The 18,555-nt window shown below is 38.6% G+C and overlaps 1 protein-coding gene across 2 annotated transcripts in view; it reads right to left on the reverse strand.

Annotated features, from left to right (window-relative positions):
- The window catches only part of DHTKD1 (dehydrogenase E1 and transketolase domain containing 1), a 76,861-nt gene that overhangs the window by 40,107 nt on the left and 18,199 nt on the right, over positions 1-18,555 (reverse strand). For both annotated transcript variants that reach the window (XM_077169425.1, XM_077169426.1), the window contains exons 3-4: positions 1,881-2,092; positions 914-1,108 (exon numbers count right to left, since the gene is read on the reverse strand). In XM_077169425.1, coding sequence (XP_077025540.1) covers positions 914-1,108; positions 1,881-2,092 — 407 coding nt within the window. The remainder of the gene's footprint in view (positions 1-913; positions 1,109-1,880; positions 2,093-18,555) is intronic.

Below are 18,555 nucleotides of genomic sequence, written 5' to 3' on the forward strand. Positions count from 1 at the left end.
ATCCATGAAGTGTCAGAATGTCATTTCTTTTCACAGCTGAATGACATTCCCCTGCATGTATATACCACTTTCTGTTTATCCATTCATCTGCTGATGAACTAATAAAACCTCTTTAACATCAGATAAACTGAGGTAAGAGTAGTAACAGCACATCTTGGCTTCTAGACATGACAGCACGTATATTTTCTAGGGGACTTTAGGCTGACACGTCCTTCTATTGGCTCTGCTCACTCCAACTTCAACAGGCCCTTTAACATGGATACATCGTCTTCATCTCCTGGCCAAGAATACCAGTGAAGTTACTTGTACATCATGGCCACAGCCTTATTAAAAGCCAACTCCCCAGTGTTTCCTGCCATAAAATCTTCATTCTGACCCGCAAGTCTTTTGAGAGACTTACAAAGAAGTTGAGTTGGACTGAGCAGAAATACCAAGATTCAATTACTTATAAAAGCACTCCTCAATTTAAAAAAAAATTTTTGTTTTTTAAAAGCACTCCTTGGGTGGTCTCTTGGAATAGTTTTACTATAATCCATCAACTATAAACTGCAAATAAATGGACGAAGACGTCTACATAAAATTGCATAGCTATTTTTGTTCACTTCAACAATTTTTAATAAACAAGAAAAGTGTGCTTTAGAGAACAAAATTTATCTATTCACATCATCCTAGAGAAAAAAAATTAACCTTTATCTTCCCTTAGAGAAGAAAGAATACATATAAGAATATATGGAAATCAATCTATATACCACTTGTTTCTGGCAACATGAAGTTCTAAGAATTAGCTAATAATCTGAACCAACTGCTCATATGTTCAACTGGCTTTCTAAAAAGAAGTTTGTTGTTTGTTTTCATTTTTATCCTGTAACAGTCAATTATACATCACCATTATGAAACACGGAAAGCACCTTACCTCTGGAGGGAACTGCAGCAGGCCTGTCAATAAATTAAGCCTTCCTCTATGGGGCATCCCAATAATAACATCAGTTACCCCACTGTAGACCAACATTTTCAGCAACTCATGGAAAAAGCCCATCATGCTTTCAGCCCCTTCGCCTCCATACCGCTTCACTGTAGCAAATTTGGTGGCTAAAAAGTGGTCAAACTCCTGTGGAGCATCACATCAGACACATTAGTTACAGGAAGAGAGCCGACTATTCAGGGGGAAAGTAGACAAGTCTATGTAGATTTGAAAACGGCCTCACTCTACTTTAAGTGATGTCACTGTTACTCCCAGAAAGGGACAAAAATCATGCAGCACATATAGAAAAGCTTTACAGAGGACACTGGCCAACTATAGGGACTCCCAGGAGAATAACCTTAATGGTAGAGCAACTCACCCCAAGAGGATCCCCTAGAATGTGCTTCCAGAATAAGGACTGGGCTGACTCGCTCAGGTCATCAGTTTTCATATACAGCTCTACATAACTACTCAATCAAGGTTGTCAATTAAACAATTTGGAGTCAGTTTCTTGTCATCTTATATGCCTGAGCTCTGATCATAACCCTGACCAAGATTTAATCCCACTAATTTTTATTGAGAGCCTCTTCCAAGTGTGGTCCTTTTGATCACTTCAGGCAATAAAAAGAAAGGTAGGCTCTTAAGGAGTTTATAAATCTTTTATAGACTGAATAGATAAATACCTAAAAAAGCATTTTGACTCTGAGGAAAAACGATAGCTCAGGTTTTTAGATAATCAGCTCCTTTTTACTTAGACTAGATTACAGTGCTATGTGCATGACATTATGTGCTGTGTTGAGGGAAGGAGTGCAAGATAAGTTCACAGAGTTAACGACTCAATTCCCTCTTTTCAGTATTTAAATATCTTTGTAGGAAATGGGCTGATCTGTTTCATCAATATTAGAAGCTACTTTTACACCTGAGATTCCAGCATCAGTTTTGACAGATGTTTCCGTTCTTCTGTGGTAAAAGTCTCCTTTTTCAACTCCTCAAACCTCTTGGCAAACCAGGCTTTCTCCTCCTGGCTCTGTAGTTGGGAGGTTTCAATAGAAATTTGCCCACAGTAGATTTGGTTCAGATAGGCTAATACTTCCTCGAGAGAGGCTTCCTCCTTCCCCAGGTTCAATAATCCTACGAAATGGAACCAACAGGATCATTTTAAAGAATGATCAACCATGTAGAGAACTTATTACAGAATGAACCAAAAATAATTATTTCCATAGAGAGTATTTTGTTCCTAATAACTTGGGTCATTATCAATGTTTATTGAGATTTTAAGACAAAACTAAAAATATGACTAATGGCCATGAAGTAGTAAAACTAGGAGGGGCAAAAAACTTCCTTCACAACTCATATTTCAGCTGCTTTACAGCCACAAATCATAGGTCCTACCTTTATCTGAAATAGCTATCTATCAAAATATTCGTCTTACTAATATCTATTAAGCAATTTACATTATGAACAGTTGATCTTGATGTAAATTTAAACATGAATTAATATTAACATCAAAGCAACATTTTAAGGTAAAAGGAAAGTTACCTAAACCTCAGTCAAAGAAAGAGAAATTTTTCATGTGTCATTATGTTGGTACCAAAGCATTTATCAATCACTTGACTGATCCTATGACATGGTCTAACAAACCAATATTTACTTTCTATTGCCTCTGGATTCTTACAATAAACTTTAGATCTGTGATATTTACTGACCTTGTAAAATTTGCCTTGGGTGTCCCATTTTTCCTGCCATTTTTACTACCTACATACATTTCAGATATCCTGAACTACTACATAGATTCTACTACTTAGAGATATGTAGCTATAGATAAGCATAGAGAACTTTGTTCATCCAATAAGCAAGCTTACATGCCAGGAGCTGTGCTGATATGAAGTGTATACATATGACTAAGAAACTGTCTTTTCCTTCAAGGGAAATCACAGCCTTAATAGGGGAAGATAGATTTATAAAAAAGTAGTACCAGTAAAGGTCACATAGACTGGTGGTTTCTCCCAGTAAGAATGTACTTCTGTTAAGTAACTTCATGTTTCAGTCAAATGCTGAAAGGACAGTTTGAGACTATTCTTAGGGTAGCCTTATTCCAAAGTCACGTTAAGCTTTTTACTTGTTTTGGCAGAACTGCTATCGTTAAGAGTTGCCCACATACTATGAGAGGGTAGAAAAGAGAATACTGAACTCTGCTATGGCAATTTCTGGATAGCTCTTTTTCACAGAGCAGGGAATGCTTGCTGGATGTGTAAAAATGAACACATGTGCCGCTAATCGATTGGGTTAGGATTAAAGGACATTCTAGATACAGGAACTCAGACAAATAAAATAACTCAGACAAATAAAACTATGAACATATGAATGGACATAACAAGACCAGGGACCTATAAGTAGCTCAGGAAGGACAGGACATTATAAGGTATAATGGAAAGACATTGAAACAGTAAGATTGGCCATGTCCTGAAGAGTCATTTAAATTATTATAGAAAGCATAGATTTTGTCCAGAGATACTGGGGAGTCATGGAAAGCTTTTAATGATCATCAGATTGGTATTTTCAAAGTCCATCTCTAATAGTCATGCGGACTAAATAAAAGGGGTAGAAAGGGGGTTGAAACTTGAGGCACAGAAAACATGTACAAAGTCCTGCAGAGAAAGAACGAAACCTTGAACTAAGGCAATATCCTTACAGTTTAAGGAGGACACGTATTTAAGAAATATTTAAAAGACAGAATTGATGGGACCTGGTGAAGAACTGAATATTGGAAAAGAAAGGGAGAAGGTAAGGAGAACTCACAGATTTCTGATTTGGGCTACTTAATACAAGATGAACAAAAGAGAATATAGAGGACTTCTGGGTAAGGTGGCAGAGAAGGAAGCTCCAAGACTCAGTCCTTCCAACAAAACAGCTATTTTCAGGCAGGAACTGCCTGAAACAACTGCTCAGGGACTCCAGAAGCCAGAAGAACACTGTATAGCATTCAGGAAAAGAGCAAGAGGAAAGGGATAATAAACAATGGTAAAGAACAGTAAGTTGGTCTTTCCATACGGCGGCTGCTGGCAACCATCTCTGACTCTTGCAGCCAGCCACCTTGAGATCCAGTCCCTGGCTAGCTGTTGCTATCAGAAAAGGACATTATAATCCTCTTCCCCAAGAAAGGGGTGCACACAGCAGATTACTGATCCCAGTTTTTGATTAGCAAATTTGGATCTCTTGGTCCTGACTCTGAGCTACTGTTTCAACCCTCCCTGTACAAAAATGGTAACAACCATTGTTTTAACCCTGCAGAGATAGAGCCCATGGAGATTTAAAGATGCAGTGCCTCCATAGCAGTGCAGGAAACAGTTAGCTGAAGGGATGAATTTGCTGGGCAGACCAGGAAAGCACAGTCTTTTGACAACTATCAAAAAGGCTTCCACCAGATATTGCAAATTTCACAGTATGTCAAAGCCCCACCAACAGCATTTCTGAAAACCCTAAGGAATACCCTGATCTCTATCTAAAACTCTAATATTTTACTATTAAGTTTATTTTTTTCAGAAACTTAAGGGCTTCAGATAAGCTCTGAAACCCAAAAGTACCAGTTTCTCTAACATCAACTACCTCCATTCCTCTACCCCTTAATGTCAACACCCCTTTCCAGCATAAAGAAGTGAGAATGGTCACTGCCCAGATATCCCTGAAGAGTGAGAGAATGATCAACGTAAAGGGAGGAGGTGGAGCTGAGAAATTAGGATTTAACAAACGATTATGACCACTGCCTCATTATATAGATAATTCTTTTTAGTTTCCAGTGTATTAGAATAGTCAGAAAGAAATATCTGAAACAGCTGAATTGGAATCCAATAGCCATGATCTTTGATAATGATAGTATAACTATATAGCTTTCCTCTTGTGACTGCGTAATTGTAGAAACTTCTTACTGATACCCCCTCTATCCAGTGTATGGGTAGATAAGCAACAAAATAAAGATATGCATGAAAAAATAACAACAGGTTGGTATATGGGGGAAAAGACCCCTACATAAACTATGGACAATAGTTAATAGTACTATTTGAATCATCTTCCATCAATTGTAACAAATGTAACTACTGTTAAAAAGTAAACTCACAAAAACAGTGTTATCATCAATTGTAACAAATGTTCCTCACCAATGCAAGTATTGGTGGTGGGGAAGTGTGCAGGAATCCTGTATTTTATGCATGATTGTTCTGTAAACCCACAAATCCTCTAATAAAATATTTTTTTAAGGAGAGGCTTTGGCAACCTTCCTGATATCCTCAACAGGGCACTTGGAGCCAGTCTGTGCCCTCTTCATGGGTCCCTGCCCCTGCTTTAGCTGGGAAAAACTAACTTGAGAAAGTTCTCTCCAGGGTGACCCTCCTCCCAGAATCTGCCCTCCAGGCAAAAGCAGCTGGAGACAACAAAAGAAGAGTAAAAAACTATAGAGGCAAAAAAACCCCAGTAAAGAACACGTTTCCCAGAGAAGGAACAGAGGAAATGAAGCTTTATCCTCTTCAATGAAGCTTGAGGTGAAACAATTACATAAAAAGTGCAATCTTAAATGTTTTACTGTATATACAGGGCAAGAATCAGATGAAGAAGAGGTGAAAAACTATGGTCAGTTAAACACAGGTTTTCTAAAATCTAGAATAAGTTCAACCAAGTATCAAAGAGCATTAACACAAAAGCCAATCAACACTAAAAGCCAAGGCAAGAGAGAGAAACTGACCTTCAGAATAAACACATCAAAATAATCAGATGCCTAGATATCAGCAAAAAATTACAAACCACACTAAGAAGCAGGAAGATATGGCCCAGTCAAGGGAGCAAATTAAAATTTCGGAGGAGACACAGAATTTGGAACAAGCAAATCAGCTAAATCAATTCAAGGAATGAAGGAAAATGTGGCTAAAGAGATGAAGGATATTATGAAGACATTGTGTGAGCATAAGGAGAATTTTTAAGTATAAAAAGAAACATAACAGAGATTGGAGGGATTAAGATAGTGGCTTAGTGAGGTGTGGAATTTAGTTCGTCCTCCAGAGCAGCTAGTAAATAGCCAGGAACAGTACAGAATTGCTGGGGCCACGTCAGTGACCGGACACACAGCGTACACCAGTCTGGACAAGCTGGACCAGCTGGAAGCCCAGCCAGAACGGTGAGTCCCCAAAGCCGTGGAGGCTGGTGCCCCTCCCCCACAGGCCGGTTCCAGAGGGGAAAGGAAAGAGACTTTACTAACAGCAAGGGGGCTGAGCTCAACAAATCACCAACTGTGGAATTAATTAGCAAATTCTGACTACAAAAAATAGGCCCCCAGCTCAGCTGAACCTTGGGTGAAAGCTGAGGTTGCTGGGTTTTGCCCTGGCGCCAAGGGGGCAGGGCTGAAGGAAAAAGGGAAAAAAAAAAAAAAAAGCAAAACACAGGTTTTTTTGGATCAGAAAACGCAAAATACTTGAAAGGGTCTGGGCCCTGAAGGCAAGGAGGGGGCACATAGGACTGGAGATACACAGAGTAACATACCAACTTAAGTTCTTGATTGGCAAACCCAAGGAACGGGGGTCCTGCTCTGAAAGCATTTTTTTCTTTTCTTTTTTGTGGCTGTGTTTCTACAGTTTGACTGCTCTTTGGATACAGATGCAAGGCGTCTCAGGCTCCAATTGCCCAAGGCAAGGGTGGAATTAAGCTTGTCTCAGAGCTTGTCTAGAGGCTGTGCCTTCCCAAGGAGAGGGGTGGGGCCCAGCTCAGGTGGAATCCCTCCCTCAAGGAATTCAGACCTCAGGATCTGGAAAATTGAAGCAATTAAAGCCACCCTACAACCTCTCCTCTGTCTCTACCACGCCCCCAGCAGGGAGAGTCTGTTGAAGTTAAAGGTACCGCATCACTAAATGCTGGTGGGATGAGCAGGCAGACAGGCGCCACATACTGGGCAGGATGGGAAAAATGCAAAGTTCAGAAACTTCAGAGGAAAGTCTATCAATCTGCTGGGTCTCACCCTCAGGGAAAACAGATGCAGGTGATCTTTCCTCCTGAGAAGAGGCCAGTCTGGTCTGTGAAAATCTGACTGGGGTCTATAATATCTAAGCAGAACCTACCAAGGAAAAGAAAAAAAAGGCACCATACAGGCAGGACAAGAAACAAGCACTGAGGCAAACATTGAAAAAAGAAATAGACACATCTACCATAAGAGTTGGAGACTTCAATGCCCCACTCTTATCAATGGAGAGAACATCTAGACAGAGGACCAATAAAGAAACAGAGAATCTGAATAATGCAATAATGAGCTAAACTTAACAGACAGGTATAGAACATTTCACCCCACAATAGCAGGATACACCTTTTTCTCAAGTACTCATGGATCATTCTCAAGGATAGACCATATGCTGGATTACAAAGCAAGTCTTGATAAATTTAAAAAGATTGAAATTATACAAAACACTTTCTGAGATCATGAAGGAATGAAGTTGGAAATCAATAATAGGCAGAGAGCCAGAAAATTCACAAATATATGGAGGCTTAACAACACACTCTTAAACAACCAGTGGGTAAAGGAAGAAATTACAAGAGATATCAGTAAATATCTTGAGGCAAATGAAAATGAAAACACAACAAATCAAAATGTATGAGATACAGGGTGGGACATAGTGGCTCAGCAGGCAGAATTCTCACCTGCTATGCTGGAGACCTGGGTTCAATTTCTGATAACCGCCCATGCTAAAAAAACAAACAAACTGGGATGCAGCAAAGGCAGTGCTTAGAGGGAAATTTATTGCCCTAAATGCCTTTATCAAAACAGGAGAAAGACAGTGCCTGCTCAGGCAAAAGAAAAAAAAAGAGCAAAAATCAAGGAATGAATTGTTCACTTGAAAGAACTAGAGAACTGCAAATTAACCCCAAAGCAAGCAAAAGGAAAGAAATAACGAAGATTAGAATAGAAATAAATGAAATTGAGAACATGAAAAGGTGCCTGTTTAAATCTGTGGTGGACCCCAGAAAAGCCATGTCCTTTAATCCTCATTCAATATTGCTGGGTGGGACCATTTTGATTGTTTCCATGGAGATGTGACCCACCCAATTGTGGGTGGTAACTTTTGATTAGATGATTTCCATGGAGGTGTGTCTCTACCCATTGAAGGTGGAGTTGCTTACTGGAATCCTTTAAAAGAGGAAACATTTTGGAGAGTCCTTTTGTAGAGCCACGAGAAAGCCAGCAGACGCCGCCATGTTCACCATGTGCCCTTCCAGCTGAGAGAGAAAACTGAACTTCATTGGCCTTCTGGAACCAAGGTATCTTTTTCTGGATGCCTTAAATTGGACATTTCTATAGACTTGTTTTAATTGGAACATTTTCTCAGCCTTAGAACTGTAAACTAGCAACTTATTAAATACTCCTATTTAAAAGCCATTCCATTTCTGGCATATTGCATTCTGGCAGCTAGCAAACTAGAACAGAAAACAATTAAGAAAACCAACAAAACCAGAAGTTGGTTCTATGAGAAAATCAGTAAGATTGATGGGCCCTTAGCGAGGTTAACAAAAAGAAGAAAGAAGATGCAAATAAAATCAGAAATGGAAGAGAAGACATAACCATTACCCAGAAGAAATAAAGGACATAATGAGAAGATATTATGCACAACTTTATGCTAACAAACTAGACAGCATAGATGAAATGGACAACATCCTAGAAAGGCATGAACAACCAACACTGACTTTTCTTCACAAGTAAAGAAACTGAACCAGTCATTAAGAAGCTCCCCAAAAAGAAAAGTCTAGTACCAGATGGCTTCACATGTGAATTCTACCAAACATTCAAGAAAAAATTAGTACCAATCCTGCTCAAACTCTGCAAAACAACTGAAGGGGACAGAAGGCTACCTAACTCATTATATGAAGGCTACCTAACTCATTCTATGAAGCCAACATCACCCTCATACCAAAGCCAGACAAAGATACTACAAGAAAAGAAAATTACAGATCAATCTCTCTAATGAATATAGATGCAAAAATCCTCAACAAAATTCTTGCAAATTTAATCCAGCAGCACAGTAAAAGAATTATACACCATGACCAAGTAGGATTCATCCCAGTTATGAAAGGATGGTACAACATAAGAAAATCATTTAATGTAATACATCATATCAACAAATCAAAGCAGAAAAACCACATGATCATCTCAATTGATACAGAAAAGGCACCTGACAAAATTCAACATCCTTTCCTGTTGAAAACACTTCAAAGGATAGGAATAGAAGGAAACTTCCTCTATATGATAAACGGAATATACGAAAAACCCACAGCTAACATTATCTTCAATGGGGAAAGACTAGAAGCTTTCCCCCTGAGATCAGGAACAAGACAAGGATGTCTACTTTCACCACTGTTATTCAACGTTGTGCTGTAGTTCTAGACAAAGAAATTAGACAAGAAAAAGAAATACAAGGCATCAAAATTGGAAAGGAAGAAGTAAAACTTCCATTATTTGCATATAATATACTATATGCTGAAAACCCCGAAAAATCCACAGCAAAACTACTAGAGCTAATAAATAAGTACAGCAAAGTGGCAGGTTACCAGATCAACACTCAAAAATCTGTAGTGTTTCTCTACACTAGTAATGAGAAATCAGAGGGAGAACTCAAGAAAAAAATTCCACTTACAATTGCAACCAAAAGAATAAATTTATTTTAGGAATAAATTTAACTAAGGATACAAAAGACCTATACAAACAAAACTACAAGAAATTGCTGAAAGAAATCACAGAAGACCTAAATAAGTGGAAGGGCATCCTGTGTTAATGGATTTGAAGACTAAATATAGTTAAAATGTCAGTTCTACCTAAATTGACTTATAGATTCAATGCAATACCAATTAAAATCCCAAAAACTTACTTTTCATAAATAGAAAAAACAATACCAAATTTATTTGAAAGGGCAGGGTGCGCTGAATAGCTAAAAATATCCTGAGAAAGAAAAATGAAGTCGGAGGTCTCACACTACCTGACTTTAAGGCGTATTACAAAGCTACAGTGGTCAAAAGAGCATGACAAGGGCATAAAGAAAGATATACCGACTAACAGAATCAAATAGAGTGTTCATGTAGGGACCCTCTCATCTATGGACAATTGATCATTGATAAGGCAGTGAAGCCAATTCACCTGGGACAGAACAGTCTCTTCAATAAATGGTGGCTACAGAACTGGATATCCACATGCAAAAGAACGAAAGAAGATCCATATCTCACACTCTATACAAAAATTAACTCAAAATGGATCAAAGACCTAAACATTAGATCTAAGACCATAAAACTTTTAGAAGAAAATGTAGGGAAATAGCTTATAAATCTTATAATAGGAGGCAGTTTCCTAGATCTTATACCCAAAGCACAAGCACTGAAGAAAGAAATAGGTAAATGGGAACTCCTCAACATTAAACACTTTTATGCATCAAAGAACTTTTCTAGAAAGTAAAAAGACAACCTACACAATGGGAGACAATATTTGGAAACAATATATCAGATAAAGGTCTAGTATCCAGAATATACAAAGAGATTGTTCAACTCAACAACAAAAAGACAAATAATCCTATTACAAAATGGACAAAAGACATGAACACACACTTCTCAGAAGAGGAAATACAAATGACTAAAAGGCACATGAAAAGATGCTCAACTTCCCTGGCTATTAGGGAAATGCAAATCAAAACCACAATGAGATATCATCTCACACCCACCAGAATGGCCATTATCAATAGAACAGAAAATGGCAAGTGCTGGAGAGGATGTGGAGGAAGAGGCAAATTTAGCCACTGTTGGGAATGTAAAATGGCACAACCACTGTGGAAAGCAGTTTAGCAGTTCCTCAGGAAGCTAAGTATAGAACTGCCATATGATCAGGCAATATCACTGCTACGTATCTATTCAGAGGACATGAGGGCAAGGACACAAATGGACATTTGCACACCAATGTTTATAGCAGCATGATTTATAACTGCCAAGAGATGGAAACAGCCCAAATGTCCATCAACAGACAAGTGGCTAATCAAGCTGTGGTATATACATACGATGCAATATTATGCAGCTGTAAGACAGAAAGTAAGTTATAAAATATGTAACAACATGGATGGACCTTGAGGACATTATGCTGAGTGAAATTAGCCAGAAACAAAAGGACAAATACTGTATGGTCGCATTGATATGAACTAACATTAATGAATGAACTTGGAGAATTTCAGTTAAGAACAGAGGTTTTCAGGAGATAGAAATAGGGTAAATTTTGGGGAATTGGAGCTGAAAGGGATACAGATTGTGCAACAGGACTGATTGCAAAAATTCAGAAATGGACAACACAATACTACCTAATTGTAACACAATAATGTTAGTATGTTGAATGAAGCTGAATGCAAGAATGATGGAGGAAAGCTGGGGGCACAAAGGAAACCAGAAGGAAAGATAGACTGAGCTAGTATAATCTAGGAATGTCTCAGGGGTACTATGATAGTGACTAAATGTAGAAATTAAAAAAATATTTTTGCATGGGGAAGAACACAAAGGAAGGTTAATATTACAGGGTGTTGAAAATAGATGGTCATTCATACCTTAACACTTCAACTCTGCATGAGACTAGAGCAAAAAATGTTTATTTAGTACAAAATTTATATTTTGACTAGTGCATTTCCTAATATAACTTATATGGACAGGTTAATTGAACACCATTAGTACATGGAACCTTGACTAGAGAATGAGATTGTATAGGTTTGTCCAGTGTTATACCCCCATAAATTCCAGAGTGATCTGAACAGTGAACAAAGAGGTAGTTACAAAGTCTCCTTGGCGGAATGGCAAGAAAGGGTGGAAATTCAGCTTCCTCATGTAGAGAAGTTCTGATATTCTCACAAGCAGTAGGGACAACCAAAGCAATAGGCCATGCCCTCAATCTTGGGGTTTGTTCCTATGAAACTTATCTCCACAAAGGACAGGTTAAGCCTACTTGAAATTAGGCCTAAGGGTCACCCCCAGAGAACCTGTTTTGCTGCTCAGATGTGGCCTCTCTCTCTCAGCCAACACAAGAAGCAAACTCACTGCCCTCACCCTCTTTATGTGGGCATGATTCCCAGGGGGGTAAATCTTCCTGGCAACATGGGACAGAATGAGCTGGGACTCAGCATCAAGGGACTGAGAAAACCTTCTTGACCTAAAGGGGAAAGAGAAAATTGAAACAAAATAAAGTGTCAGTGGCTGAAAAATTTCAAACAGAGCTAAGAGTTTATCCTGGAGGTTATTCTTACGCATTATATAGATACCACCTTTTTTAGTTAAGATATATTAGAGAAGCTAGAGGGAAGTGCCTGAAAATGTAGAGCTATGTTCCAGTATATATGTTTCTTGAAGACGATTTAATAATTATATAGTTTTTGCAATGTGACTGTGTGATTGTGAAAACCTTGTGTCTGATGCTCCTTTTATCTACAGTATGGACATATGAATAAAATATGGATTAAAAATAAAGAAATAATAGGGAGAACAAATGTTAAAACAAAGTGAGTAGATTGAAATACGAGTGATCAATGAAAGGGAGTGGTAAGGGGAAAAAAATAGGGGAAACAAAGGCTAAAATATATTGGGTACATGGAAATACTAGCAGTTAATGAGAGGGAAGAGTAAGGATTATGGTATGTATGAGTTTTTTTTTTCTTTTTATTCCTTTTTCTGAATTGATGTAAATGTTCTAAGAAATGATCATGGTGATGAATATACAACTATATGATGATACTGTGAGTCACTGATTATATACCAAGAATGGAATGCTCATATGTTAAGAATATTTGTGTTTGTATGTTGTTATGTTTAAAAATAAAAATAAATTAAATTAAAAAAGAAACATAGCAGGAAGATGGCAGCTTAGTAAGACGCGCGGATCTTAGTTTCTTCTCCAGGACAGCTACTAGGGGAGTAGAAACGATACAGAATAGCTCCCAAAGCCACAAAAGAGATAAAAAAGACAGGGTACCCCATCCTGGAACGGCTGGCTGGCTGAGAGAAGCCACTCGGGTGAGATCGCCGAGGCGCGCGGGCTTCACCGGGCGGGGCGGCAAGCAGCCGGAGTCACTCCCTTCCCCCTTCCCGGGCCGGCTGGGAGAATTGGAGAGGCGGTCCCCTGAAACCGCGGCGGCTGGCGCCCACACCACGCGCGGCCCCCCGGACCAACTGAGAGAATTGGATCGGAAATCCCCAGAACGGTGACGGGTGGGGGAGGCCCCTTCCAAACCCGTGACTCCCCGGGAACGTGCACTCTCCCGGGCGGGCCGTTGCCGCTGGCGCACTCCCGCCACGCTTGTCGCCCCGGGGCCGACTAGGAATTCGGACGGGCGCTTTCCCGGGCTACGGCGGCCAGCAACCCTCCCCGCGTTCGGACCCCAGGCCGGCTCGCACTCTTCCAAGATGCTTTGGCTAGCGAACCTCCCGGACGGCGAGAGTTTTCGAAAGTTAAAGGTCCCACAGCACCTTTTACTGGTGGGACTTGCAGACAAATGTGTGCCACGAGGGCCACCTACTGGGCAGGATAAGAAAAACAGAACCAGAGATTTCACAGAAAAATCTTCCAAACTTTTGGATCCAATACCCAGGGAAATCTGTCTAAATGCGCAGACGCCAACAGAAGATAACGGATCACGCTCAAATAATTGAAAACATGGCCCAGTCAAAGGAACAAACCAATAGTTCAAATGAGATACAGGAGCTGAGACAACTAATGCTGAATATACGAACAGAAATGGAAAACCTCTTCAAAAATGAAATCGATAAATTGAGGGAGGACATGAAGAAGACATGGGCTGAACATAAAGAAGAAATAGAAAAACTGAAAAAACAAATCACAGAACTTATGGAAGTGAAGGACAAAGTAGAAAAGACAGAAAAAACAATGGATACCTACAATGATAGATTCAAAGAGACAGAAGATAGAATTAGTGATTTGGAGGATGGAACATCTGAATTCCAAAAAGAAACAGAAACTATCGGGAAAAGAATGGAAAAATTTGAACAGGGTATCAGGGAACTCAAGGACAATATGAACTACACAAATATATGTGTTGTGGGTGTCCCAGAAGGAGAAGAGAAGGGAAAAGGAGGAGAAAAACTAATGGAAGAAATTTTCACTGAAAATTTCCCAACTCTTATGAAAGACCTAAACTTACAGATCCAAGAAGTGCAGCACACCCCAAAGAGATTAGACCCAAATAGGCGTTCTCCAAGACACTTACTAGTTAGAATGTCAGAGGTCAATGAGAAAGAGAGGATCTTGAAAGCAGCAAGAGAAAAACAATACATCACATACAAGGGAAACCCAATAAGACTATGTGTAGATTTATCAGCAGAAACCATGGAGGCTAGAAGACAGTGGGATGATATATTTAAATTACTAAAAGAGAAAAACTGCCAACCAAGACTCCTATATCCAGCAAAATTGTCCTTCAAAAATGAGGGAGAAATTAAAACATTCTCAGACAAAAAGTCACTGAGAGAATTTGTGACCAAGAGACCAGCTCTGCAAGAAATACTAAAGGGAGCACTAGACTCAGAACCGAAAAGACAGAAGAGAGAGGTATGGAGAAGAGTGTAGAAAGAAGGAAAGTCAGATATGATATATATAATACAAAAGGCAAAATGGTAGAGGAAAATATTATCCAAACAGTAATAACACTAAATGTTAATGGACTGAATTCCCCAATCAAAAGACATAGAATGGCAGAATGGATTAAAAAACACGATCCTTCTATATGCTGTCTACAGGAAACACATCTTAGACCCAAAGATAAACATAGGTTGAAAGTGAAAGGTTGGGAAAAGATATTTCATGCAAATAACAACCAGAAAATAGCAGGAGTGGCTATACTAATATCCAACAAGTTAGACTTCAAATGTAAAACAGTTAAAGGGGACAAAGAAGGACACTATATACTAATAAAAAGAACAATTCAACAAGAAGACATAACAATCATAAATATTTACGCACCGAACCAGAATGCCCCAAAATACGTGAGGAATACACTGCAAACACTGAAAAGGGAAATAGACACAAATACCATAATAGTTGGAGACTTCAATTCACCACTCTCATCAATGGACAGAACATTAGACAGAGGATCAATAAAGAAATAGAGAATCTGAATATTACTATAAAGGAGCTAGACTTAACAGACATTTATAGGACATTAAATCCCACAACAGCAGGATACACCTTTTTCTCAAGTGCTCATGGATCATTCTCAAAGATAGACCATATGCTGGGTCACAAAGCAAGTCTTAACAAATTTAAAAAGATTGAAATCATACACAACACTTTCTCGGATCATAAAGGAATGAAGTTGGAAATCAATAGTAGGCCGAGTGCCAGAACATTCACAAATACATGGAGGCTCAACAACACACTCTTAAACAACGAGTGGGTCAAGAAGAAATTGCAAGAGAAATTAGCAAATACCTCGAGGCGAATGAAAACGAAAACACAACATATCAAAACTTATGGGACGCAGCAAAGGCAGTGCTAACAGGGAAATTTATTGCCCTAAATGCCTATATCAGAAAAGAAGAAAAGGCAAAAATGCAGGAATTAACTGTCCACTTGGAAGAACTGGAGAAAGAACAGCAAACGAATTCCAAAGCAAGCAAAAGGAAAGAAATAACAAAGATTAGAGCAGAAATAAATGAAATTGAAAACATGAAAACAATAGAGAAAATCAATAAGACCAGAAGTTGGTTCTATGAGAAAATCAACAAGATTGATGGGCCCTTAGCAAGATTGACAAAAAGAAGAAGAGAGAGGATGCAAATAAATAAGATCAGAAATGGAAGAGGAGACATAACTACAGACCTCACAGAAATAAAGGAGGTAATAACAGGATACTATGAACAACTTTACGCTAATAAATACAACAATTTAGAGGAAATGGACGGGTTCCTGGAAAGACATGAACAACCAACTTTGACTCAAGAAGACATAGATGACCTCAACAAACCAATCACAAGTAAAGAAATTGAATTAGTCATTCAAAAGCTTCCTAAAAAGAAAAGTCCAGGACCAGACGGCTTCACATGTGAATTCTATCAAACATTCCAGAAAGAATTAGTACCAACTCTCCTCAAACTCTTCAAAAAAATCGAAGTGGAGGGAAAACTACCTAATTCATTCTATGAAGCCAACATCACCCTCATACCAAAACCAGGCAAAGATATTACAAAAAAAGAAAACGACAGGCCAATCTCTCTAATGAATATAGATGCAAAAATCCTCAATAAAATCCTAGCAAATCGTATCCAACAACACATTAAAAGAATTATACATCATGACCAAGTAGGATTCATCCCAGGTATGCAAGGATGGTTCAACATAAGAAAATCAATTAATGTAATACACCATATCAACAAATCAAAGCAGAAAAATCACATGATCATCTCAATTGATGCAGAGAAGGCATTTGACAAGATTCAACATCCTTTCCTGTTGAAAACACTTCAAAGGATAGGAATACAAGGGAACTTCCTTAAAATGATAGAGGGAATATATGAAAAACCCACAGCTAATATCATCCTCAATGGGGAAAAATTGAAAACTTTCCCCCTAAGATCAGGAACAAGACAAGGATGTCCACTATCACCACTATTATTCAACATTGTGTTGGAGGTTCTAGCCAGAGCAATTAAACAAGAAAAAGAAATACAAGGCATCAAAATTGGAAAGGAAGAAGTAAAACTATCACTGTTTGCAGACGATATGATACTATACGTCGAAAACCCGGAAAAATCCACAACAAAATTACTAGAGCTAATAAATGAGCACAGCAAAGTAGCAGGTTACAAGATCAACATTCAAAAATCTGTAGCATTTCTATATACTAGTAATGAACAAGCTGAGGGGGAAATCAAGAAACGAATCCCATTTACAAATGCAACTAAAAGAATAAAATACCTAGGAATAAATTTAACTAAAGAGACAAAAAAACCTATACAAAGAAAACTACAAAAAACTGTTAAAAGAAATCACAGAAGACCTAAATAGATGGAAGGGCATACCGTGTTCATGGATTGGAAAACTAAATATAGTTAAGATGTCAATCCTACCTAAATTGATTTACAGATTCAATGCAATACCAATCAAAATCCCAACAACTTATTTTTCAGAAATAGAAAAACCAATAAGCAAATTTATCTGGAAGGGCAGGGTGCCCCGAATTGCTAAAAACATCTTGAGGAAAAAAAACGAAGCTGGAGGTCTCGCGCTGCCTGACTTTAAGGCATATTATGAAGCCACAGTGGTCAAAACAGCATGGTATTGGCATAAAGATAGATATATCGACCAATGGAATCGAATAGAGTGCTCAGATATAGACCCTCTCATCTATGGACATTTGATCTTTGATAAGGCAGTCAAGCCAACTCACCTGGGACAGAACAGTCTCTTCAATAAATGGTGCCTAGAGAACTGGATATCCATATGCAAAAGAATGAAAGAAGACCCATCTCTCACACCCTATACAAAAGTTAACTCAAAATGGATCAAAGATCTAAACATTAGGTCTAAGACCATAAAACAGTTAGAGGAAAATGTTGGGAGATATCTTATGGATCTTACAACTCGAGGCGGTTTTATGGACCTTAAACCTAAAGCAAGAACACTGAAGAAGGAAATAAATAAATGGGAGCTCCTCAAAATTAAACACTTTTGTGCATCAAAGAACTTCATCAAGAAAGTAGAAAGACAGCCTACACAATGGGAGACAATATTTGGAAATGACATATCAGATAAAGGTCTAGTATCAGAATTTATAAAGAGATTGTTCATCTCAACAACAAAAAGACAGCAAACGCAATTACAAAATGGGAAAAAGACTTGAACAGACACCTATCAGAAGAGGAAATACAAATGGCCAAGAGGCACATGAAGAGATGCTCAATGTCCCTGGCCATTAGAGAAATGCAAATCAAAACCACAATGAGATATCACCTCACACCCACCAGAATGGCCATTATCAACAAAACAGAAAATGACAAGTGCTGGAGAGGATGCGGAGAAAGAGTCACACTTATCCACTGTTGGTGGGAATGTCAAATGGTGCAACCACTGTGGAAGGCAGTATGGCGGTTCCTCAAAAAGCTGAATATAGAATTGCCATACGACCCAGCAATACCATTGCTGGGAATCTACTCAAAGGACTTAAGGGCAAAGACACAAACGGACATTTGCACACCAATGTTTATAGCAGCGTTAATTACAATTGCAAAGAGATGGAAACAGCCGAAATCTCCATCAACAGAAGAGTGGCTAAACAAACTGTGGTATATACATACGATGGAATACTATGCAGCTTTAAGACAGGATAAACTTATGAAGCATGTAATAACATGGATGGACCTAGAGAACATTATGCTGAGTGAGTCTAGCCAAAAACTAAAGGACAAATACTGTATGGTCCCACTGATGTGAACAGACATTTGAGAATAAATTTGGAATATGTCATTGGTAACAGAGTCCAGCAGGAGGTAGAAACAGGGTAAGATAATGGGCAATTGGAGTTGAAGGGATACAGATGGTGCAACAG

This window comes from Tamandua tetradactyla, chromosome 7, assembly GCF_023851605.1.
Source record: "Tamandua tetradactyla isolate mTamTet1 chromosome 7, mTamTet1.pri, whole genome shotgun sequence".
Classification (NCBI taxonomy): domain Eukaryota; kingdom Metazoa; phylum Chordata; class Mammalia; order Pilosa; family Myrmecophagidae; genus Tamandua; species Tamandua tetradactyla.